The 22,586-nt window shown below is 48.4% G+C and overlaps 4 protein-coding genes and 10 non-coding genes across 14 annotated transcripts; all 14 read left to right on the forward strand.

Moving 5' to 3' along the window:
• Positions 1–348: 348 nt before the first annotated feature.
• On the forward strand, positions 349–422 carry TRNAI-AAU (transfer RNA isoleucine (anticodon AAU)). The gene has a single exon. It is a non-coding gene; the product is annotated as a tRNA-Ile (tRNA).
• A 150-nt stretch (positions 423–572) lies between these two features.
• On the forward strand, positions 573–646 carry TRNAI-AAU (transfer RNA isoleucine (anticodon AAU)). The gene has a single exon. It is a non-coding gene; the product is annotated as a tRNA-Ile (tRNA).
• A 151-nt stretch (positions 647–797) lies between these two features.
• Positions 798–871, forward strand: TRNAI-AAU (transfer RNA isoleucine (anticodon AAU)). Its single transcript has one exon. It is a non-coding gene; the product is annotated as a tRNA-Ile (tRNA).
• A 208-nt stretch (positions 872–1,079) lies between these two features.
• LOC149345611 (uncharacterized) lies at positions 1,080–7,988 on the forward strand. Its single transcript, XM_089541164.1, has 3 exons — positions 1,080–1,215; positions 1,605–2,284; positions 6,873–7,988. Exons 1-3 carry the CDS (start codon positions 1,080–1,082, stop codon positions 7,986–7,988), a joined length of 1,932 nt encoding a protein of 643 aa, XP_089397290.1.
• On the forward strand, positions 6,520–6,593 carry TRNAI-AAU (transfer RNA isoleucine (anticodon AAU)). The gene has a single exon. It is a non-coding gene; the product is annotated as a tRNA-Ile (tRNA).
• A 3,254-nt stretch (positions 7,989–11,242) lies between the features above and the next one.
• Positions 11,243–12,490, forward strand: LOC149345613 (uncharacterized). The gene has a single exon (XM_089541165.1). It carries the CDS (start codon positions 11,243–11,245, stop codon positions 12,488–12,490), a length of 1,248 nt encoding a protein of 415 aa, XP_089397291.1.
• Positions 12,491–12,808: 318 nt separating this feature from the next.
• Positions 12,809–12,882, forward strand: TRNAI-AAU (transfer RNA isoleucine (anticodon AAU)). The gene has a single exon. It is a non-coding gene; the product is annotated as a tRNA-Ile (tRNA).
• Positions 12,883–13,034: 152 nt separating this feature from the next.
• TRNAI-AAU (transfer RNA isoleucine (anticodon AAU)) lies at positions 13,035–13,108 on the forward strand. The gene has a single exon. It is a non-coding gene; the product is annotated as a tRNA-Ile (tRNA).
• Positions 13,109–13,485: 377 nt separating this feature from the next.
• TRNAI-AAU (transfer RNA isoleucine (anticodon AAU)) lies at positions 13,486–13,559 on the forward strand. The gene has a single exon. It is a non-coding gene; the product is annotated as a tRNA-Ile (tRNA).
• A 3,355-nt stretch (positions 13,560–16,914) lies between these two features.
• On the forward strand, positions 16,915–16,988 carry TRNAI-AAU (transfer RNA isoleucine (anticodon AAU)). Its single transcript has one exon. It is a non-coding gene; the product is annotated as a tRNA-Ile (tRNA).
• Positions 16,989–17,180: 192 nt separating this feature from the next.
• LOC149345618 (uncharacterized) lies at positions 17,181–18,503 on the forward strand. The gene has a single exon (XM_089541166.1). The coding sequence runs from the start codon at positions 17,181–17,183 to the stop codon at positions 18,366–18,368; it is 1,188 nt and encodes a 395-aa protein (XP_089397292.1). The 3' UTR covers positions 18,369–18,503.
• Positions 18,504–20,464: 1,961 nt separating this feature from the next.
• LOC149345619 (uncharacterized) lies at positions 20,465–21,976 on the forward strand. Its single transcript, XM_089585257.1, has one exon. The coding sequence runs from the start codon at positions 20,465–20,467 to the stop codon at positions 21,974–21,976; it is 1,512 nt and encodes a 503-aa protein (XP_089441383.1).
• Positions 21,977–22,287: 311 nt separating this feature from the next.
• TRNAI-AAU (transfer RNA isoleucine (anticodon AAU)) lies at positions 22,288–22,361 on the forward strand. Its single transcript has one exon. It is a non-coding gene; the product is annotated as a tRNA-Ile (tRNA).
• Positions 22,362–22,512: 151 nt separating this feature from the next.
• TRNAI-AAU (transfer RNA isoleucine (anticodon AAU)) lies at positions 22,513–22,586 on the forward strand. The gene has a single exon. It is a non-coding gene; the product is annotated as a tRNA-Ile (tRNA).

A 22,586-nucleotide genomic window follows, 5' to 3' on the forward strand; every position in this document is an offset into this window, starting at 1 on the left:
AAAAAAGAACTACCTATTACTCCTTACGGCATCTGGTTTCTGCCAATAGAAAGTGACGAAGTGCCATATGACATGTTTATGCTACTGGGCCTCCACAGCATCTGGAAAACGAGGATGGCGGCTAGGCACGCAGACACAAATGTACGACCGGTCAGAGAAAACTTTATAGAATGTGCAGCCTCTCTGAGAGATGTTCTCCGCAGTCAACCTCAGCCACCGGAGTGGGTGGCAGTTATGGACAAACTGATCGGCATGAAAATGTTTTAATCCGTCGCCTCGGCCAAAGTTTGGCTAGCGATTTTTATTCGTATGCATGTATTGTTTACCGGCAATAAAGAAAAAAAAAGTGGCCTGCTAGCTCAGTTGGTTAGAGCGTCGTGCTAATAACGCGAAGGTCGTAGGTTCGATCCCTGCGCAGGCCACGTTCTATTTTTTTTTTGTCTACCGCTCTCAACAGTTTCTCTTTCGCGGGACATGCACTGCCACTTTGAGCTGAGTGGTCCACGCATCCGTACTGTGTGCATAGCAGAAGGACGAGTGGCACGGGTTGCCATGACTCCGTGAACAGTTCTGGCCTGCTAGCTCAGTTGGTTAGAGCGTCGTGCTAATAACGCGAAGGTCGTAGGTTCGATCCCTGCGCAGGCCACGTTCTATTTTCTTTTGTCTACCGCTCTCAACACAGTTTCTCTTTCGCGGCACATGCACTGGCACTTTGAGCTGAGTGGTCCACGCATCCGTACTGTGTGCATAGCAGAAGGACGAGTGGCACGGGTTGCCTTGACTCCGTGAACAGTTCTGGCCTGCTAGCTCAGTCGGTTAGAGCGTCGTGCTAATAACGCGAAGGTCGTAGGTTCGATCCCTGCGCAGGCCACGTTCTATTTTCTTTTGTCTACCGCTCTCAACACAGTTTCTCTTTCGCGGCACATGCACTGCCACTTTGAGCTGAGTGGTCCACGCATCCGTACTGTGTGCATAGCAGAAGGACGAGTGGCACGGGTTGCCTTGACACCGTGAACAGTTGTGGCCTGCTAGCTCAGTGATTCGACTTCCGGCCACCGAGCGTGACGGACGTGTGTATCATGGGCTCACAAAGAGCGGATTCAGCGGCCCAGCCGGGCCGCGGTATCAGGAGTACGATCAAACCGAACGAGGACTACCAGCTGATTTTGCCGCATTTGCCAACAGGTTCGAGTGTTTTGCATACCGTTTTTATTTCATAATATATTTCATTCTAGAACTGGAATAGACAGAACCAAATATATAGCCAACCCTGATTACGTGTCTTTACGTAGAGATAATTCACTTAAAGTTAAAGAATACAGGTGCCGGACTGACCTTTTTAAAATGTCTTTTTTCCCCAAAACGGTTTCGGAATGGAACAAGCTGCCTGAGGAAGTAGTGTCCATATTATGAAATGATTCATTTTCTTCCATGGTGTGACATTTTTTTGTGTATAATAATTCCGTGTTCTTTCTATCTCATTGTTATCTTTTTTTTTGTAACCACCTGCACGCGGTGGCATTTGTGTACTTTTTCTTCTACCCCCCCACTGTAATGCCAGCCAATGGCGCTGTGGGTATGATGATAAATAAATAAATAAATAAATGGCGACGTCCAAGCCAGGCAATACCGTGTTGAAAACTTTCGTGACGCTCTTGAGCGTCTGTCATTGCTGCCGGAAGTGGTTGCCCTCGGGGCATATCAGATGAATCATGTTTGGGCCGTGACATTCTGCAATGAAGAACGAAAAAACAAAATGCTACAGGCGGAGGCGTTCAACGTCAAGGACCATCGCTGCGTGGCCATTGACCCACGCAACCAGGGCGTCAGGCTGAAGCTGTTCTGGCTGCTACACGGCGTGCAAGATGACGGCGTGAAGGCAGCTCTGGCGGCTTTTGGAAAAGTGACCGACATAACTCGGGACAAGTGGAGAGTCAAAGGCTGCGTCGACAAGTCGTCTACTACGCGCTCAGTGACATTGAAGCTGAAGGTGGGCTTTACCATCGAGGACTTACCGCACCAGCTGCGTGTTGGAGAGGACGTCGCACTCGCCCACGTTCCTGGCAGAGCTCCGCTCTGCCTCCGGTGCCGTGGCACCGGACACATACGTCGGGAGTGCCGTGTGCCACGTTGCGGGCTCTGTCGTCGCTTCGGCCACGACGACGCCCAGTGCGTGCGAACATATGCTACCGTAGCTGGTCCTGGTCGTAGGGATACTACTGAGGAGCATATTATGGACGAAGTCGACGCGGTAGAGGCGACCCGTGAGAGTCGGGAAGACGCAGTACCGAAAAGCATAGCTTCAGAAAAAGCAACGCTTCCCACGGAACATGAGGCTGCCAACTCAGAACCACCTGTGCCTGACACCAGAACTGAGGCGGACGCGGGAAACGCAGATGATGGTGCGGTAGGTGCACCTGAGACGGTTTTGGAATTGACCGACGAGAAGGACATTGACACGGAGATGCTCGCGGCGTCAACTTTGCCAGCGAAGAGGACGCACGACGAAGCTGATGACAAGGCGACGAGCTACGACGGGACGGACCATGAGGAACCTCTTCCCAAAGCGCCTCCTGTTCGACGTGCGGCCTACAAGCCCAAGCCGAACATCCCTCCTGATCGTAGGACTTCGTCGGGTGTCCCTCCGCCTTAGCGGAGGTGCCTTGCAGGGTCTTCGTGTTGATAACCCGGTCTTCGATCGGGTTCAGTGCTGACACCGCCGTACTTTGCAAACTGGAAGGATTTTTGATGAGGTGAGCTGCAAACCGATGTCACTTCGAGAGCGGCGAATCCCAACCATTTAGATGGCGTCTCAAATAACATCTTGCTTGCGTATTGCCACACTGAACGTGAGAGGTCTTTCTGCGCGAAGGAGGCAAAATCAGCTTAAACGTCTCTTGTTCGAAAACGAAATCGAACTGTTGGCTGTTCAAGAGACAAAAATTGAAAGCGAAGAGTTGACAGATGCGATGGCAGAAATATACCGTGCACAGTTGAGTGTTTGCGTGTGCCATGCAGAAGGAAAGTCGGGAGGGTGTCTGATTTTAACTCGAAACGGCAAAGTCGATGTGGAAACTGTATTTTCCTGTGAAATTGGCCGGATTGTAGCATGCGATTTTTACTTTTCTGGTGTAGAGTGGAGAGCTGTGTGTGTATATGCACCTAATAGAATTCCAGAACGAGATGCCTTTTTTCGCCGTGTTCAACCTTTCCTGCTGACAGAAAAGCGTGTACTATTGCTTGGAGATTTTAACTGCGTGTGTAGACCTGAAGATAGAACAAGCAACAAAACCCTGCAGGACACGAGTGCCGAGCTGCTGTCTGAGATGATTAATGAAGCAGAATTGGAAGACATTGGCATTATAATGCAAGGTTCAGAACAGGCACAGTACACGCATTTCCAAGGCGTTAGTCACGCAAGGCTGGACAGAATTTACGTTCCTTCTGAGGTTGTGCCCTTGTGTTCCCAGTACCAGACTGTGCACGTCAGCTTCAGTGATCTTTCTTTAGTCGTGATCACACTTGATGAGAGGAAAAGAACTGTCAAGTTTAGTTGGGAATTATGGAAATTTAATGACTCATTGTTGGAGGATGAGGAGTTTAGCAAGAAATTAAAAGACTCAGTCAAAAGCTTGTTAGAAAAAGAGACAGACTTTATACAAACATGGGAACAATTTAAATGCGACGTGAAAGTGGCCGCTATAGAAAGAGCATGTGTTTTAAAGCGTAAAGAAAAACAGCAAGAAAAAGAACTTCGTACCGAGCTTGATTTCATGCTCAGCATGGAAAGCGTCAAGCCGGGGTTGTACAGACAAGAAATAAAAGAGACCAAAACTAAGCTTGAACTAATAGATGAAATGAAATATCGAGGTGCTGTGATAAGGGCGCGCAGCGAAAGATTTTGGCTTGGGGAGACGCCCAAAAAAGGGCGCTCAGCGACGAAAACCAGTATGCAGTTTCGAAAGAGATAAAGGAAATTTGTTATCGCAATGACGTAACTTCCGAATCTGAGGTGACTGAAAGGGCGTTTCTGGAATATTACCAAAACTTGTTCAGCCTTAAAACGCCTGATGTTGAACAGTACAAAACTGCATTCCTGTCGCTAATGCCAAGAGTCGAGGAGGACCTGGCGCAGGTACTTGAGGAGCCCATAACGGCAGCAGAAATCGAAGCTGCAATACAGCAGCTGAGCTTAAACAAGCCGCCTGGGCCGGACGGCCTCGGTGCCGCACTTTACAAGGCCTTGAAAACAGAAATGGCAATAGCATTGCAGCGCGTAATAAGCGAGTGTTACGAAAGAAAGTTAACTCCGCCGTCTTTTCGAACTTCCCACGTGGTGTTGATACCAAAATCGGACGACGCGAGTAGGTTGCAGTCAGTTGAGTGTTACCGCCCAATAAGCTTAACTAACGTAGACTACAAAATTTATATGAAAATGCTAGCCGGACGACTCCAAACAGTAATTGAAATCCTTGTTGGCCCACACCAGACCTGCGGCATAAAAGACAGATCCATTTTTACTAACATACACGTAGCTAGGAGTGTCCTTGAATGCTGTGATGCAACGGAGGGTCGTGTCGCCATGATGCAACTGGACCTGCATAAGGCGTTTGATAAAGTTGTGCATGAAATTTTGTTCGCGCTGTTGGAACATGTGAATGTAGGATGTATCATCACTGATGGCGTGAAAATGGTTTATGATGGCTGTACATCAAGGTTCATAATTAATAACCGCCTGAGTAATAGTATTCCTGTCTTGTCGTCAGTGAGGCAGGGTTGCCATCTTTCTCCACTGCTTTTTGCACTTTACCTGGAGCCCTTTTGTTTAAAGCTGTTAACTACGCAAAACATTCGAGGTTACGCCTTTTGTCATAATGAAGTGAAGGTATTGGCATATGCAGAAGATATAGCAGTGTTCTGCAGAGACCAGGAAAGCGTGCAAGAAGTGGTGATAGAAGCCGTAAATTTTTGTGATGCAAGTGGCTGTGCGATAAGCTGGCAGAAATGTTTTGGTTTTTGGCATGGAAAGTGGCAGGCCACGCCAGAAGCATTCTGTCGAATGAAGTGGGTAGACACGCCAGGAAAGTACCTCGGCGTGCCGCTAACCAACTATACAGAAAGCAATGAGTATTGGGCCCATGAAACCGAACGAGTCAAAGCTCAGACAAGCAAATGGGGCGGTCACAACTTTTCCATGTTTGCAAGAGCTACGGTGTGCAACATGTTTTTAATAGCGAGGATTTTTTACCTTCTGCAAGCGTTAACTTTGCCAAGGACTTCAGTGCAAAGGTTGCACAGAGCGTTTGCAACATTTATTTGGGCGTCAACATGGGAACGTACCAGCCGATGCAATCTGTTCCACAAGGTGCGGAACGGGGGGCTAGGGTTATCAAATTTATTTCTGAGACAGATAGTCACTAGATTCTTTTTCTTGCGTGAAGATAATGATTTTCTGCGAACTTTTATGCAAGTGCGATTGTCAGAATCACTGCCTGATTATGTTGTGTCATCCATGTCTGCAGGGCGGAGTGGGTTAAGTGCTTTTTTGCAAGAAGTTGTTGCAGCAGTCCGTATTCTTCGGTCAAAATTTTCCGATGAGTATCTAACCATTGTAACAAGGAAAAAGATGTACAAGGACCTGCTTGATGTGTTTCTGCCACTGCCTGTTTATCGCAGTGCTTATCTTCTGGGTCCCGAAAGGGATGTGCTAAAAAAGAGTCAAAAGAATGCCGGTGAAGCCTTCAGTGCGTTCTTTCTTTTTTCAGTTGCATACTGGAACCCTCTCAGTGAAGCCATGGTTGCAAAGCAAAGGCCTTTTTGTACCTTGGTCAGTAGAGTGTCTTATTTGCAAAAAAGTGGAAACTATAGAACATATCTTTCTCGACTATCATGACGCTGTTTTTCATTGGGATGTGTTGAAGCGCACACTGAAAAAAGATTTCCCCCTGACTCTTTTTGGAATACGCTTCCTACCATGTGCAGAGCCAGGTGAAGTGCCTTGCGACCTGCTAATGTTGCTCTGCATGCACAGCCTATGGCGTACGCGATGGGATGTCAGGCATGAACATGTTGTGAATCCGGCTCATCAGTATTTCATTGAGAGCATCATGTATACTCAGGAAGTTTTCGGACAGCAAGCTCCTCAGCCTGAGTGGCTGCCTGTCCTCGACCAACTAAAATCATTTAACCCATTTTATCATCGCGCACTAGCTAGAAACTGACCTGTGCTTTTATTGTCATGTCATTGTATTTTTGTTTTGTTTGCCCGGCCAAGTCGGTAATAAAGAAAAAAAAGGCCTGCTAGCTCAGTTGGTTAGAGCGTCGTGCTAATAACGCGAAGGTCGTAGGTTCGATCCCTGCTCAGGCTACGTTCTATTTTTTTTTGTCTACCGCTCTCAACACAGTTTCTCTTTCGCGGAACATGCACTGCCACTTTGAGCTGAGTGGTCCACGCATCCGTACTGTGTGCATAGCAGAAGGACGAGTGGCACGGGTTGCCATGACTCCGTGAACAGTTCTGGCCTGCTAGCTCAGTTGGTTAGAGCGTCGTGCTAATAACGCGAAGGTCGTAGGTTTGATCCCTGCGCAGGCCACGTTCTATTTTTTTTTTGTCTACCGCTCTCAACACAGTTTCTCTTTCGCGGAAAATGCACTGCCACTTTGAGCTGAGTGGTCCACGCATCCTTACTGTGTGCATAGCAGAAGGACGAGTGGCACGGGTTGCCTTGACTCCGTGAACAGTTCTGGCCTGCTAGCTCAGGATTCCATTTCCGGCCACCGAGCGTGACGGACGTGCTATCGTGAGCTCCGTTGGAGCGGTGTCAGCGGCCCAGCAGGGCCGCGGAAACAGGTTTTTTGCCCAAGATTCCCAGGATTATCAAGTTGTACTGCCTCAATTGCCAACAGGTGCGTCCGTTTTGAATACCGTCTGTCTTCACGGTGATTTGAAAGCCAGGCCTTTTCGTGTTGAAGACTTTCGCGACACGTTTGTTCGCCTCGGAATGCTCCCCGAAGTGCTAGCTCTGGGGGCGTTTCAGATGAACCACGTGTGGGCGGTCACCTTCAGTAGCCCAGAAGCGACGAAGAAAATTCTGGAAGCTTGCGAAGTGAAAGTGAAGGAAAAACGATGCCTTGTCATTGACCCCACCAACCAGGATGTGCGGCTGAAGCTGCATTGGGTGCTGCATAACGCCCCGGAGGAAGATATTCGTGATGCGCTGGCCCCATACGGGAAAGTAACCGATCTGTCTCGGGAGTGCTGGCGCGTTCAGGGCATTGCTGACAAGGGCTCTTCTACCCGCACGGTCGGCCTTAAACTGAAGCCCGGACTGACTATCGAGGACTTGCCTCATCAAGTAGGTATTGCTGGAAGCAATGCCCTACTAGTTGTACCAGGTAGGCCGCCGTTATGCCTAAGGTGTAACAGTCGAGGCCACATCAGGCGAGAGTGCCGAGTGCCGCGCTGCACCTTGTGCAAGCGCTACGGCCATGATGAGAGCAAGTGTACTCGAAAGTACGCCAAAGTAACAGGACTGGGCGCAAGCCACGAAGTCCAAGCTGAGCACCTCATGGACCAGGCCGACGCAGAAGAGGCGGCTGGTGGTCCGACTGTACCGCCTGCTCAAGACGCCACTAGACCGCCTCCTCCCGCGAAAGAAGAGGCACAGAGTGCACCAGCAAAGGAAGCTAAGCCGGGGAGCGCTGCAACGTCCACTAACGACTGCCCGGAAAAGACGACTAGCGCCTCGCCTACTGCAACCGTCACGCAACAGGGGACTGAAGACGTTGTGACGTCGAGCGTCGGTGCCATGGCAGCGAAGCGACTTCACGACGACAGCGGCAACGAGGCGCACGACACCAGCAAAGAAGTCGGCGGGGAGCCGCCTGTGAAAACGACGCCCACCCGAAGGTCAACATTGAAACCGGCACCCAAAATTCCGCCCGAGCCTCGGCCCGAGCGGATGCCGTCGACGCTGCCGCCGACGTGACCCGCGGCCAAGTGAGTGTGTCGGGCCTGCCGGCGAGCGACAATGGCTAGTGTAGGGGCGCTTTCTTGCGGCGACTTAATAAGCCCCGCCTCAATGAGCCGAAGGGCGCAAGCCACTGTGCAGGTTGTTGGAAATGCGAATAGTGCCGATAGTGAAGGGAATCCTGTGTGGTTCGAATGCTTCTTTAAGGAAAGATGGCAGTCAGCCTAGAAACAAGTTTACACGTCGGCACGCTCAACGTTCGCGGCTTTTCTAATCGTAGGAAACAGTACCAACTTAGCCGACTTTTTATGGAGTGCGACTTAGACATAATTGCTGTTCAAGAGACGAAAGTTGAAAGCGAAGAGGCAACGAACCGCATGGTGTAACCTTTCAGAGCGAGATATAATGTGTGCATTTCTCACGCTATTGGCACAGCGGGTGGGTGTGCGTTATTTGTTAAAAATTCCATTGAAGTGATTATAGAAAGTGTTTATGCTTGTGACAGTGGCCGCCTCATTGTGTGTGACTTTATGCTGCATGCCAATAAGTTCCGAGTTATTTAGTCAAGGGTTCGACGGCATACCGTCTGGTCAGGAATCATGGCTTGATGAGATTCACTGGTCACTGACCATCGTCAAACAAAAACAAAAATGACGTTTCGGGAGCGCTACGGCTCCCTTGTTCACAATGAGCAACCGGCTCGTCGTCCCGGGCTTTTTGTAGCGGTTAGTATCGTTTTCAGAGATTTAGCGTAGATAGGGTGCAATGTGCCATCATTCTTATTTATTGTGTTGGGCGTAGTCTGGATTATTAGTGACTCGAGATTTCGGCGGGCTGATACATTCTTTTCTGTTGTCACTATATCTGCTTCGTCCCAGTTAATTTCATGGCCAGTCTCTTGCGCATGCTCCGCGATTGCGTTCGTTGTCGCTTTTCCTCTTCGTACGTCGTACTGATGTTCTTTCAGGCGTATCGTGAAATCTTTTGTTTCGCCTATGTAAACTGATGAACAGTCGGCGCAGGCGATTTTGTAAACTATGCCGGGAAACTTTGCTCGAGGGAGCTGATCTTCCACGTTTACCAGCTCATTTCTTATCTTGCTCGTTGGTACATGTGCAACATGGACGCCGTGCTTGCGGAACATCCGCGCCAGCGCCTCGCTGATCCCTGATATATACGGGATAGGGGCTCGCTTTGGTTTCGGTGCGTCGGCACTTTCGTCTTCCCTGGCAGTAGGCTTCTTCGATGGCGCCAATCTTCTTTTCGTGTTCCGAATGAAGGAAAGCGGGTAGCCGTTTCTTTTTAAGTCATTTTCCACGGTCTTCATTTTGGTGTTGTAGGGCTGCGTCTTCACTGCAGACTTCCCTGGCGCGGTTGATTAGAGATGCAACCACTGACCGCTTGTGACTGACTGGGTGCGCTGAATTGAAATTTAGGTATCTTCCTGAATGCGTCGGTTCCCGGTAAGCGTTATTTGTTATTTGTTTATATGCTCCAAATAGTGCAAGTGAACGGAAAATGTTTTTTGAGAGTGTTGATCGGCACCTAAACAGTGATGAAAGGATCATTATCATGTTGGGAGATTTTAACAGTGTGTGCAGATCAGAAGATCGAGCGAGACCGGTTCGAGATGCGAGTTCAGTGTTTCTGAGCGAGTGTGTAGAGGACCGAGCATTGGCAGATGTGGGTTACTTTATGTCGAATCCAACAATACAGTACTTTACCCATCAGCAACGAGGCAGCCTCGCCAGATTAGACCGAATTTATGTTTCGGCAATACTCGTGCCTGTGTGTACCAACTATGATGTCAAAAACTTTTCTTTTAGTGATCACAGTTTGGTCACTGTGACGTTGGGTCCAAAAAAGCCACCGGAATTCAGCTGGGATCTGTGGAAGTTCAATGTACAGATTCTAGATGATGATTACTTTGTACAGAAAATGCACGACAAAATGAACGACGTGCTTGCATGCAGGACGCAAAGCTACACTGAGGCGTGGGAACTATTCAAACAAGAAGCGAAAATGACTGCCATTGAAAGAGCCAGCGTACTGCGCAAGAATAAGAGTAAAAAAGATCAACTGAAAAAAAAGTTGGACTGATATCTCAGTGAAGCTTCGTCGCCGGGTCGGTTCGTTAAAGAAATAAAAGAAGTGAAGAGCGAACTTGAGATAATCGACGTGGACAGATACCGAGGCGCGGTAATACGCGCTTTCTGAAAGATTGTACATGGGGGAAGCACCGACTCGACGTTCCATGTCAGACGAAAGGAGCTACGCTGCACGCAATGAAATAAGAGCGATAACGTTCAGTGACACAGTTGTGCGAGACAGTGAATCGATAAAGTGCGCTTTCGTAGATTATTACTGTGAACTGATTGGCAGGGAACCAGAACTCGTAGAAGGATTTGAAACAGAATTCTTAAAGCTCATGCCACAGCTAGAAGACGTGAAAGAAAGCTTAGAGGCACCAATTACCATTACAGAAATAGAAAGTGCTATTGATGAATTAAGCACCGGAAAAGCACCAGGGCCGGACGGGTTCGGTTCGGAATTTTATAAAGCTTTTAAAGACAAGGTTGCAATGGCACTACACTGTGTGATAGAAGAAGCATACAACAGAAAAGAATTGCCCCCGTCGTTTAGACATAGCCACGTGGTACTGATTCCCAAATCTGATGACCCTACTGCGCTGTTGTCTGTGCGCGCGTACCGACCGATAACGCTGGCCAACACAGATTATAAGATTTTCGCGAAAGTATTAGGTAAAAGACTTCAACGGGTAATACAAAAGCTAGTGGGACCACACCAAACATGCAGCATTAGAGGACGTTCTATCCAAACAAACATACACGTGACCAGAACTGTTCTAGAGTGCTGTGATGCGCATTGCGGGAAAGTGGCAATGGTTCAGTTGGATTTAGAGAAAGCTTTCGATAAAGTCGCCCACAAAGTCCTTTTCAGTGTCTTGAGACACGTGAACGTCGGCAAGGTACTTCTAGAGGGGATAGAGCTATGTTACGCAAATAATTTTACCAGAATTATAATAAATAAGACATTAACCACTCCAATCCAAGTGAAATCGTCTGTTAGGCAAGGGTGTCCCTTGTCACCTCTGTTATTTTCATTCTTTCTTGAGCCCTTTTGTTTAAGCATTATAATGAACAAGGATGTTACCGGTTATATTTTTTTTAAGCGAAGTTAAGCTTTTGTCATACGCGGACGACATTTTTGTTTTCTGCGCCGACACTCCCAGTGTCAGCAACGCAGTAAGAATGACAACCAAGTTCTGCAGGATGACGGGAAGCAGTGTCAACTGGAGCAAATCAGTTGGTATTTGGCATGGTGAATGGGGCGTCACGCCGGCTGTGTTTGAAAATATGCAATGGTCGCAATCACCAACAAAGTATCTCGGAGTGCCTCTGCAGCACTATAAAGACACCGAATATTACTGGAAGCACGAAGCGGAACGCATTAAGGAAAAAACAGCAAAGTTCGGAGGGCGTGACCTCTCTATATTTGCGAGGTCAACCGTGTGCAATCTGTTTCTTGTAGCAGAGATTTGGTATGTTCTGCAGGTCATGTGTGCGTCGAGAGCGAGCATACAAAAACTGCACAGAGTGCTTGCTGTGTACATATGGCGTTCAACATGGGAGCGCACGAGTCGCACCAATCTGTTTCGCGCAGTGAAGAGTGGAGGGCTGGGTTTAGCCCACCTGTTTTTGAAGCAAGTGGTTTCTAGGTTTCTGTTTGTGCGAGACCAAAGCGATGGATTTCTGCGGACAGTCATTCAAACGAGACTGCGTGATCATTTGCCATTTTTTGTTGTGTCATCTACTCTGGCCGACGGGCCAAGTGTGCGCGGATTTTTACGGGAGGTTGTTTTGTCTTTCCGCTTTCTTCAGGCACGTTTTTCAGTAGAGTACCTGAGCAACGTCACCCGGAAGAAACTGTACAGAGATATTGTTGATGTGTGTATGCCAGTGCCATTGTATCGTTCAGTATATCCACATGGAGGTTGTAAAGATGTTTTGAAGAAGGTAAAGCGGATGCCGGTTAGGCCATCTGTAAAAAGCTTCTTTTTTCAAGTACACACTGCGACGCTCTCGGTCAAGCCGTGGCTCGAGCAAAAAGGCATCTTCGTCCCGTGGACTGTAAACTGTTTGCACTGTAGAAGACCGGAGACCATCGACCACATTTTTCTTGAGTGTTCGGACGGGGTTTTTCTATGGGACATTCTGCAACGAACCATAAAAAAGGACTTGCCAGTCACGCCGTACGGCATCCGCTTTCTCCCTACCGCTAATGAGGGAGGGGTGCCCTATGACATGATTATGGCCCTGTGCCTCCATAGCATATGGCGCACTAGGATGGCTGTGCATCACGCCGACCTGAACCCAAGGCCGGCCAGAGAGTACTTTATTGAAAGTGTTGCTTTCATACGTGAAGTGTGTAAAGCAAGCAGTGACCAGCCAGACTGGCTGCCGCTGTTCGACGCTCTTGTCAATTTGAAGCGCTTTTAAACACCGGAGCATGCCAAAGAACGGCAAGCGCCTTTTAAATTGTTCCATTTGTGTATGTATTGTTGCTGGCCGCAGAACAGGCAATAAAAAAAAAAGGCCTGCTAGCTGAGTTGGTTAGAGCGTCGTGCTAATAACGCGAACGCCATAGGTTCGATCCCTGCGCATGCCACTTTGTAATTTTTTTTTTACCGCACTCAACGCAGTTGGTCTTTCGCGCCACATGCACTGCCCCTTTCAGCTGAGGGGTCCACGCATCCGTACTGTGTGCATAGCAGAAGGACGAGTGGCACGGGTTGCCTTGACTCCGTGAACAGTCCTGGCCTGCTAGCTCAGTCGGTTAGAGCGTCGTGCTAATAACGCGAAGGTCGTAGGTTCGATCCCTGCGCAGGCCACGTTCTATTTTTTTTTTGTCTACCGCTCTCAACACAGTTTCTCTTTCGCGGAACATGCACTTCCACTTTGAGCTGAGTGGTCCACGCATCCGTACTGTGTGCATAGCAGAAGGACGAGTGGCACGGGTTGCCTTGACTCCGTGAACAGTTCTGGCCTGCTAGCTCAGTCGGTTAGAGCGTCGTGCTAATAACGCGAAGGTCGTAAGTTCGATCCCTGCGCAGGCCACGTTCTATTTATTTTTTGTCTACCGCTCTCAACACAGTTTCCCTTTCGCGGAACATGCACTGCCACTTTGAGCTGAGTGGTCCACGCATCCGTACTGTGTGCATAGCAGAAGGACGAGTGGCACGGGTTGCCTTGACTCCGTGAACAGTTCTGGCCTGCTAGCTCAGTCGGTTAGAGCGTGGTGCTAATAACGCGAAGGTCGTAGGTTCGATCCCTGCGCAGGCCACGTTCTATTTTTTTTTGTCTACCGCTCTCAACACAGTTTCTCTTTCGCGGAACATGCACTTCCACTTTGAGCTGAGTGGTCCACGCATCCGTACTGTGTGCATAGCAGAAGGACGAGTGGCACGGGTTGCCTTGACTCCGTGAACAGTTCTGGCCTGCTAGCTCAGTCGGTTAGAGCGTCGTGCTAATAACGCGAAGGTCGTAGGTTCGATCCCTGCGCAGGCCACGTTCTATTTTTTTTTTGTCTACCGCTCTCAACACAGTTTCTCTTTCGCGGAACATGCACTGCCACTTTGAGCTGAGTGGTCCACGCATCCGTACTGTGTGCATAGCAGAAGGACGAGTGGCACGGGTTGCCTTGACTCCGTGAACAGTTCTGGCCTGCTAGCTCAGTCGTATTATTATGATACATTCCAGCGGCTAAAAAGACACGGACGAAGGTAGACGAGACAGGACGAACGCCGGACTTCAACTGAGGTTTATTTCACAAACAGCGATAATATACAAAAGGGGGCGCAAGGAAAAAGTAATCCGTGACAAGATTAACCCATAATCAAAAAAGTGCAGAAGGCTCCTTTGCCATGCCACTCATGTTTTCCACATAGGCGCACCTACTATCTATCGCCTACCTGGCTGAATCCACCCGTTTGCCTTCAGGTAATCTATTTCTTTTTTGTTTAGCGCCACAGAAGGGCTGCTGACGCAGTTTTCTTTGTCATTGAAAATACAGAACGCTTCAAAAATTTCTCGGCTCTTTTGAGTCTTAAATCTGCGCATCACACTTGTCCTTTCTAAAAACGCCTTACATGCTGGCTTGTGTGAGCAACGGCGAATGTGGTCGGCTAGGTGACCTCCGCCAGATAACGAATGGGCTGTCCGGCGATGCTCTAGCAAGCGTTCGTTGAGGCAGCGTCCCGTCTGTCCGATATACCGTCTGCCACAGGCGAGGGGGATGCTGTATACAACACCAACTTCACATTGAACAAGAGGTTTGATGTGCTTAATTTTGCACATAGGCCTCTTTTTGGCGTCATTCACCAGGCGGCACATGCGTCCCAGCTTTTCCGGGGCCGAAAATACTACACGCACGCCACACTTGTCGCCGACCTTCTTGAGGCGGTGTGAGACCTGATGCCAGTAGGGCACAACGACAGGTCGCTGTTTGGTACGTGCATTTTCCCTTGGCTTGCACCGCCCACCAGATTTCACCTCGCGAATCTGGGTTTCCACCACAGATGCCAGAATTTCTCCTGGATACCCAGCCTTATCCAATCGCCTTAGTTGGGCATGGACGCTGTCACGCACTTGATGTTCGCACGACTTGGCAAGAGCAGACCGGACGCAATTTTTTGCTATAGCTCTTTTCACGAGCTTGGAATGGGCCGAATCATAGTTCAGAATTTGTTTCTTCGACCGTGGCTTATACTGCCAGCACACACGCGTTTCTTCAAAAATAAGGCACACATCAAGGAACTGGATGCGACCTTCCTGCGGTAATTCGTGAGTGAACTTCATTCCGAATGCATTATCAGCAAATATTTCCAGAATGTTGTTCACATCGATACCTCTATCCTGAGCAGCAATCACATTTACTACCACCAGGTAGTCGTCAACATACCTAAACACTTTCTGCACGTTGGCGTTGTAAAGGGACGCCTGAATACGCTTGTCAATACTAGATAAAAATATATCACTTAAAAGTGGTGCTAGGCAGGAGCCTATGCACACTCCTTCTTTTTGGATGAAATGGCGCTCATTAAAGGTGACAAAGGTAGATGACAAGTAAAACTTTAAAAGCTCTAAAAAGTTGTCGGTGGATAACCCTGTCCTGTTCTGAAAGGCCACCGGCCCAGTGTCTTCAATTGAAGACACTGGGCCGGTGGCCTTTCAGAACAGGACAGGGTTATCCACCGACAACTTTTTAGAGCTTTTAAAGTTTTACTTGTCATCTACCTTTGTCACCTTTAATGAGCGCCATTTCATCCAAAAAGAAGGAGTGTGCATAGGCTCCTGCCTAGCACCACTTTTAAGTGATATATTTTTATCTAGTATTGACAAGCGTATTCAGGCGTCCCTTTACAACGCCAACGTGCAGAAAGTGTTTAGGTATGTTGACGACTACCTGGTGGTAGTAAATGTGATTGCTGCTCAGGATAGAGGTATCGATGTGAACAACATTCTGGAAATATTTGCTGATAATGCATTCGGAATGAAGTTCACTCACGAATTACCGCAGGAAGGTCGCATCCAGTTCCTTGATGTGTGCCTTATTTTTGAAGAAACGCGTGTGTGCTGGCAGTATAAGCCACGGTCGAAGAAACAAATTCTGAACTATGATTCGGCCCATTCCAAGCTCGTGAAAAGAGCTATAGCAAAAAATTGCGTCCGGTCTGCTCTTGCCAAGTCGTGCGAACATCAAGTGCGTGACAGCGTCCATGCCCAACTAAGGCGATTGGATAAGGCTGGGTATCCAGGAGAAATTCTGGCATCTGTGGTGGAAACCCAGATTCGCGAGGTGAAATCTGGTGGGCGGTGCAAGCCAAGGGAAAATGCACGTACCAAACAGCGACCTGTCGTTGTGCCCTACTGGCATCAGGTCTCACACCGCCTCAAGAAGGTCGGCGACAAGTGTGGCGTGCGTGTAGTATTTTCGGCCCCGGAAAAGCTGGGACGCATGTGCCGCCTGGTGAATGACGCCAAAAAGAGGCCTATGTGCAAAATTAAGCACATCAAACCTCTTGTTCAATGTGAAGTTGGTGTTGTATACAGCATCCCCCTCGCCTGTGGCAGACGGTATATCGGACAGACGGGACGCTGCCTCAACGAACGCTTGCTAGAGCATCGCCGGACAGCCCATTCGTTATCTGGCGGAGGTCACCTAGCCGACCACATTCGCCGTTGCTCACACAAGCCAGCATGTAAGGCGTTTTTAGAAAGGACAAGTGTGATGCGCAGATTTAAGACTCAAAAGAGCCGAGAAATTTTTGAAGCGTTCTGTATTTTCAATGACAAAGAAAACTGCGTCAGCAGCCCTTCTGTGGCGCTAAACAAAAAAGAAATAGATTACCTGAAGGCAAACGGGTGGATTCAGCCAGGTAGGCGATAGATAGTAGGTGCGCCTATGTGGAAAACATGAGTGGCATGGCAAAGGAGCCTTCTGCACTTTTTTGATTATGGGTTAATCTTGTCACGGATTACTTTTTCCTTGCGCCCCCTTTTGTATATTATCGCTGTTTGTGAAATAAACCTCAGTTGAAGTCCGGCGTTCGTCCTGTCTCGTCTACCTTCGTCCGTGTCTTTTTAGCCGCTGGAATGTATCATAATAGTACTACCAACCAACTAGCCCAACTTTCTACGCTTAATAGCTCAGTCGGTTAGAGCGTGGTGCTAATAACGCGAAGGTCGTAGGTTCGATCCCTGCGCAGGCCACGTTCTATTTTTTTTTTGTCTACCGCTCTCAACACAGTTTCTCTTTCGCGGAACATGCACTTCCACTTTGAGCTGAGTGGTCCACGCATCCGTACTGTGTGCATAGCAGAAGGACGAGTGGCACGGGTTGCCTTGACTCCGTGAACAGTTCTGGCCTGCTAGCTCAGTCGGTTAGAGCGTCGTGCTAATAACGCGAAGGTCGTAGGTTCGATCCCTGCGCAGGCCACGTTCTATTTTTTTTTTGTCTACCGCTCTCAACACAGTTTCTCTTTCGCGGAACATGCACTGCCACTTTGAGCTGAGTGGTCCACGCATCCGTACTGTGTGCATAGCAGAAGGACGAGTGGCACGGGTTGCCTTGACTCCGTGAACAGTTCTGGCCTGCTAGCTGGCCGCGCTAGCGAACGGACGCGTTATCATGAGCTCCGTCGGAGCGGTGTCAGCGGCCCAGCAGGGCCGCGGTAACAGGTTTTTTGCTGAAGAAAGCCAGGATTATCAAGTTGTTCTACCGCCACTGCCAACAGGTGCGTCTGTTATGAATACTGTTTTTCTTCACGGGGATTTGAAAGCCAGGCCTTACCGTGTGGAAAACTTTCGGGACATGTCAGTTCATCTCGGAGTGCTCCCTGAAGTGATAGCTCCGGGGGCGTTCCAGATGAACCACGTTTGGGCCGTCACTTTTAAAAGTGCCGAAGCTGCTAAGCAGATGGTGCAAACCGGCGAAGTAAAGGTGAAAGAGAAACGGTGCCTTGTTGTCGACCCTGAAAACCAAGAAGTACGTGTCAAGCTTTACTGGGTGCTACATAACGTAGCGGAAGAAGTGCGCTCTGCGCTGGTACCGTACGGAAAAGTGACTGATGTCTACAAGGAACGCTGGCGTGTACAAGGAATTGCAGACAAAGGCTCGTCTACGCGCACGGTTGGCCTGAAGCTCAAGCCTGGTGTGACGATAGAAGATCTACCCCATCAGCTGCGAGTCGCAGGAATCATGGCTCTTCTCGTCGTTCCTGGACGGCCCCCGCTGTGCTTGAGGTGCCATGCTACGGGTCATATTAGGCGTGACTGCCGAGTGCCACGTTGTACCAAGTGTCGGCGATATGGCCATGATGAAAGCACATGCGTGCGTACCTATGCAAACGTGGCAGGCCGGAAAGCAAACGAGGAACTGTCGACAGAGCATCTAATGGATGAGGCAGACGCGGCAGAAACTACGCCTGAGGCAGATACCTTGCTAACTCTTGGCGAAGGCAGGGCTGCACAGGCGCACGAAGTGGATGCAGCTTCAAATGAGAAAGTGAATACCAACGCTTCGACCGATACCAAAGAGGCTCTACTGACGAGTAACCCAATGAACAGAGGCAATGCACCGTGTGAAGAGGTCGAGGTAGTGCCTGAACTAACAGACGTGACCATGACTAATGCCAGCAGTCTTGCGTCAAAACGACTGCATGAAGACGACAAAGACGGGCACAAGACCAGCCAGACTGCAACGGATGAGCCGCCGGTGAAGACCACGCCCACTCGAAGGCCAACCCTGAAGCCAGCGCCGAAAATACCGCTCGAGCTACGGCCCGAGCGGAAACCGCCGGCACCACCGGCGACGTGACGTGGCGTCTTTTTTCCAGCCGGACAGTGGCAACTCCGGAACCGACCAGAAAGACAGTGCGTCGAGGCCACAACGGCGAACTCGAAGTGTCAACCAAAATGGCTCGAGCGGGTGGAATATGCTCTAAAAATGTGAGTGTTTGGCTGTCTCGTGATAATCAAAGTGCTACCATGCGATTCGTATGTGGAAATTAAAACGGCAAAGAAATGGCAGTAACTCTCCAAACACCTCTGTATGTAGGCACGCTTAACGTGCGAGGCTTGTCGGCGCGCAGAAAACAGTATCAGCTGAGTCGGCTTTTTATGGAAAATTATTTGGATGTAATTGCCATACAGGAAACAAAGGTTGAAAGCGAGGAAGGAACGAACCGCATGGTTGAACCGTTCAGGACGTATTATAATGTGTGTGTTTCCCATGCAATTGGCACAGCCGGTGGTTGTGCTCTGTTTCTGAAGCATACCAGAGAAATAACTGTTGATAGTGTGTACGCGTGCCCTTCTAGAAGGCTCATTGTATGTGACATAACGCTGCATGCCCAGAAGTTTCGTATAGTTGACATATACGCTCCAAATGCAGCAAACGAGCGCAGAGTGTTTTTTGAAAGTGTTGAATGCTATCTGAACTGTGACAGGGTCATTATAATGATGGGAGACTTCAACTGGGTATGCAGAGTTGAAGATAGAATGACAGGTTTACCGATACGAGACGCGAGCGTATCCGTGCTGAATTCGCTAACGGAAGACTACCTATTACAAGATGTAGGGTGTTTTCTGTCAAACGGTACAGTGCCTCGCTTTACGCACTACCAGCGAAACAGTCAGGCTAGACTAGATCGAATATATGTTTCGGCCGGTCTGGCATCTCACTGCAGAAAATATGACGTCAAAAACGTTTCTTTTAGTGACCATAGCTTGGTTACGTGTGCGCTAGGACCAAGGAAACCAGCCAAGTTCAGCTGGGAGCTGTGGAAATGCAACGCTAAGATCCTCGATGATGAACAGTATGTGAAGGAAATAAAAGAAAGAATTGGAGATCTACTAGCGAGTGAACCGCAGTGTTATGTTCAAGCATGGGAAGATTTTAAGAAAAATGCAAAAATAGCAGCCATTGAAAGAGCCAGTGAGCTGCGGAGAGTACGGAAAAAAGAAGAAACTGCACTGCAAAGTCAGCTTGACTTTTATTTAAGTGTAGAAGCCATTGATCCGGGTAGGTTTGCGAAAGAAATAAAAGAAGTTAAAAGCAAACTAGAAATAATTGATACAGACAGATACAAAGGAGCTGTAGTACGCGCACGGGCGGAAAGGCTATATATGGGTGAAACACCGACTAAACGTGCCCTTTCAGACGAAAAAAGCTACGCGTCGCGCAATGAAATAAAAGCGATAAGATACAGAGATGAAGTTGTGCAAGACCAAGAACTGATTCGCCGCGCTTTTGTCGACTATTATCAAGAACTGCTTTTCCACGAACCACAGATACTAGAAGGGTTTGAAAGAGATTTCTTTAGTCTCATGCCAAAGCTTGAAGAAAAGGAAAAAGCAAATCTTGAAGTGCCCATTAGCGTTTCAGAAATAGAGTGGGCGATTGATGAATTAAGTGCAGGGAAGTCGCCAGGGCCTGATGGCTTTGGCTCAGAATTTTACAAAGCCTTTAAAACGGAGATAGCAGTAGTTCTTTATAACGTTTTCAAAGAAGCATACAGAGTTAAGAAATTACCGCCTTCTTTTAGGCAAAGCCACATTGTGTTGATCCCCAAAACAGATGACCAGGCTACGTTGTTGTCAGTGCGATCATATCGACCAATAAGCCTAACGAACACGGACTATAAGGTCTTTGCAAAAATTTTAGGCAGACGGCTTCAAAGTGTTATAGCTGAGCTTGTGGGACCGCACCAGACTTGTGGTATTAAAGGAAGATCCATCCTAACGAACATACACGTAGCTAGAAGCGTCCTAGAGTGCTGCGATGCCTTATGCGGGAAGGTAGCGATGTTGCAACTAGATCTGGAGAAGGCCTTCGATAGAGTTGCGCATGATGTCCTTTTCAGCATTTTAGAACACATTAACGTCGGTAAAGTCCTGCTGGAAGGTGTAGAAATGTGTTACGCAGATATTTTTAGCAGGATTATAATTAATAAAACATTAACAGTCAGTTTTCAAATCAAGACCTCTGTCAGGCAAGGATGTCCTTTATCTCCATTGCTGTTCGCGCTCTACCTGGAGCCTTTCTGTTTGAAAATCATATCGTCCAGTGCAATAAAAGGTTTTCAGTTGAGCACAAGTGAAGTTAAACTGCTCTCGTACGCTGACGACATTGCGGTTTTCTGTTCTGACCAAGCAAGTATCAGTAAAGCTGTCAGCGTTGCGACTAATTTTTGCAAAGTGACAGGCAGCGTTATCAATTGGGACAAATCCTTAGGCTTTTGGCATGGAGAGTGGGACACTCCTCCTGCAGTCTTCGAAAGCATGCAGTGGAAATTGGTTTCAACGAAATATCTAGGAATACCTTTAAACCACTACAGAGACACAAATGACTATTGGAGAAATGAAGCAGAACTAATAAAGGAAAAATCTACGAAGTTTAGAGGGCGAAACCTTTCTATATTCGCAAGGTCTACTGTGTGCAATATCTTTCTGGTAGTGAAGATCTGGTACGTCCTCCAGGCATTGTGTGCGACGAGAGCAAGCATTCAAAGGCTGCATAGAGTGCTTGCAGTGTATATATGGGGATCAACATGGGAGCGTACGAGCCGTACAAATTTATTTCGCTCAGTGAAGAGTGGCGGACTGGGCTTGGCACACTTGTTTTTAAAACAGGTAGTTTCTAGATTTCTCTTTGTGCGAGACCAAAGGAACGGTTTCCTTCGTACTGTGATCCAAACGCGACTTTGTAACATGATGCCAGGGTTCATAGTGTCTTCTGCCCAAGTCAGTGGACCGAGTGTGCGAGGCTTCCTACGAGAAGTGGTCTGGTCTTTCCAGTTCCTCGCCGCGCGTTTTTCATTAGAGTATCTGAGCACCGTGGCTCGAAAGCAATTGTATAAAGCTGTTGTTGATGTATCTATGCCAGAACCACTGTATCGCACCTTTTGCTCAGCAGGGCCTGGCAAAGACGTACTGAAAAGAGTGAAGCGGATGCCAGTGCGGCCTACTGCGAAAACTTTTTTCTTTCATTTGCACACCGGAACTCTCCCCGTTAAACCGTGGCTGGAGCAGAAGGGTATCTTTGTGCCATGGACGATCGACTGCTTACCGTGCAGGCAACCAGAAACTATTGACCATATTTTTCTTGATTGTGAAGATGCAACATTCTTATGGGACGTATTACAGCGCACTTTGAGAAAAGATTTGCCGGTAACGCCATATGGCATCCGCTTCCTTCCGACCTCAAACCACGAAGGGGTGCCGTACGATATGATTATGGTACTATGTCTTCATAGCATATGGAAAACAAGAATGGCAGTGCACCACGCAGACGTAAATCCCCAACCTGCCAGAGAATACTTCAAGGAAAGTGTTGTATTTCTTCGTGAGGCTTTCAAAGTGCGGGCTGAACCACCAGAGTGGTTGCCTGTGTTAGATGACCTTGTCAATATGAAACGGTTTTAAATGCCCGCGCTCGCAGAAAGCTGGCAAGCGTTTTCAACTTGTGAATATTGTGTGTACTTGTGAAAAAGGAAATAAAGAAAAAAAAAGGCCTGCTAGCTCAGTCGGTTAGAGCGTCCTGCTAATAACGCGAAGGTCGTAGGTTCGATCCCTGCGCAGGCCACGTTCTATTTTTTTTTGTCTACCGCTCTCAACACAGTTTCTCTTTCGCGGAACATGCACTGCCACTTTGAGCTAAGTGGTCCACGCATCCCTACTGTGTGCATAGCAGAAGGACGAGTGGCACGGGTTGCCTTGACTCCGTGAACAGTTCTGGCCTGCTAGCTCAGTCGGTTAGAGCGTCGTGCTAATAACGCGAAGGTCGTAGGTTCGATCCCTGCGCAGGCCACGTTCTATTTTTTTTTGTCTACCGCTCTCAACACAGTTTCTCTTTCGCGGAACATGCACTGCCACTTTGAGCTGAGTGGTCCACGCATCCGTACTGTGTGCATAGCAGAAGGACGAGTGGCACGGGTTGCCTTGACTCCGTGAACAGTTCTGGCCTGCTAGCTCAGTCGGTTAGAGCGTCGTGCTAATAACGCGAAGGTCGTAGGTTCGATCCCTGCTCAGGCCA

This window comes from Amblyomma mixtum, chromosome 4, assembly GCF_055824585.1.
Source record: "Amblyomma mixtum isolate Tamu chromosome 4, ASM5582458v1, whole genome shotgun sequence".
Taxonomy (NCBI): Eukaryota; Metazoa; Arthropoda; class Arachnida; order Ixodida; family Ixodidae; genus Amblyomma; species Amblyomma mixtum.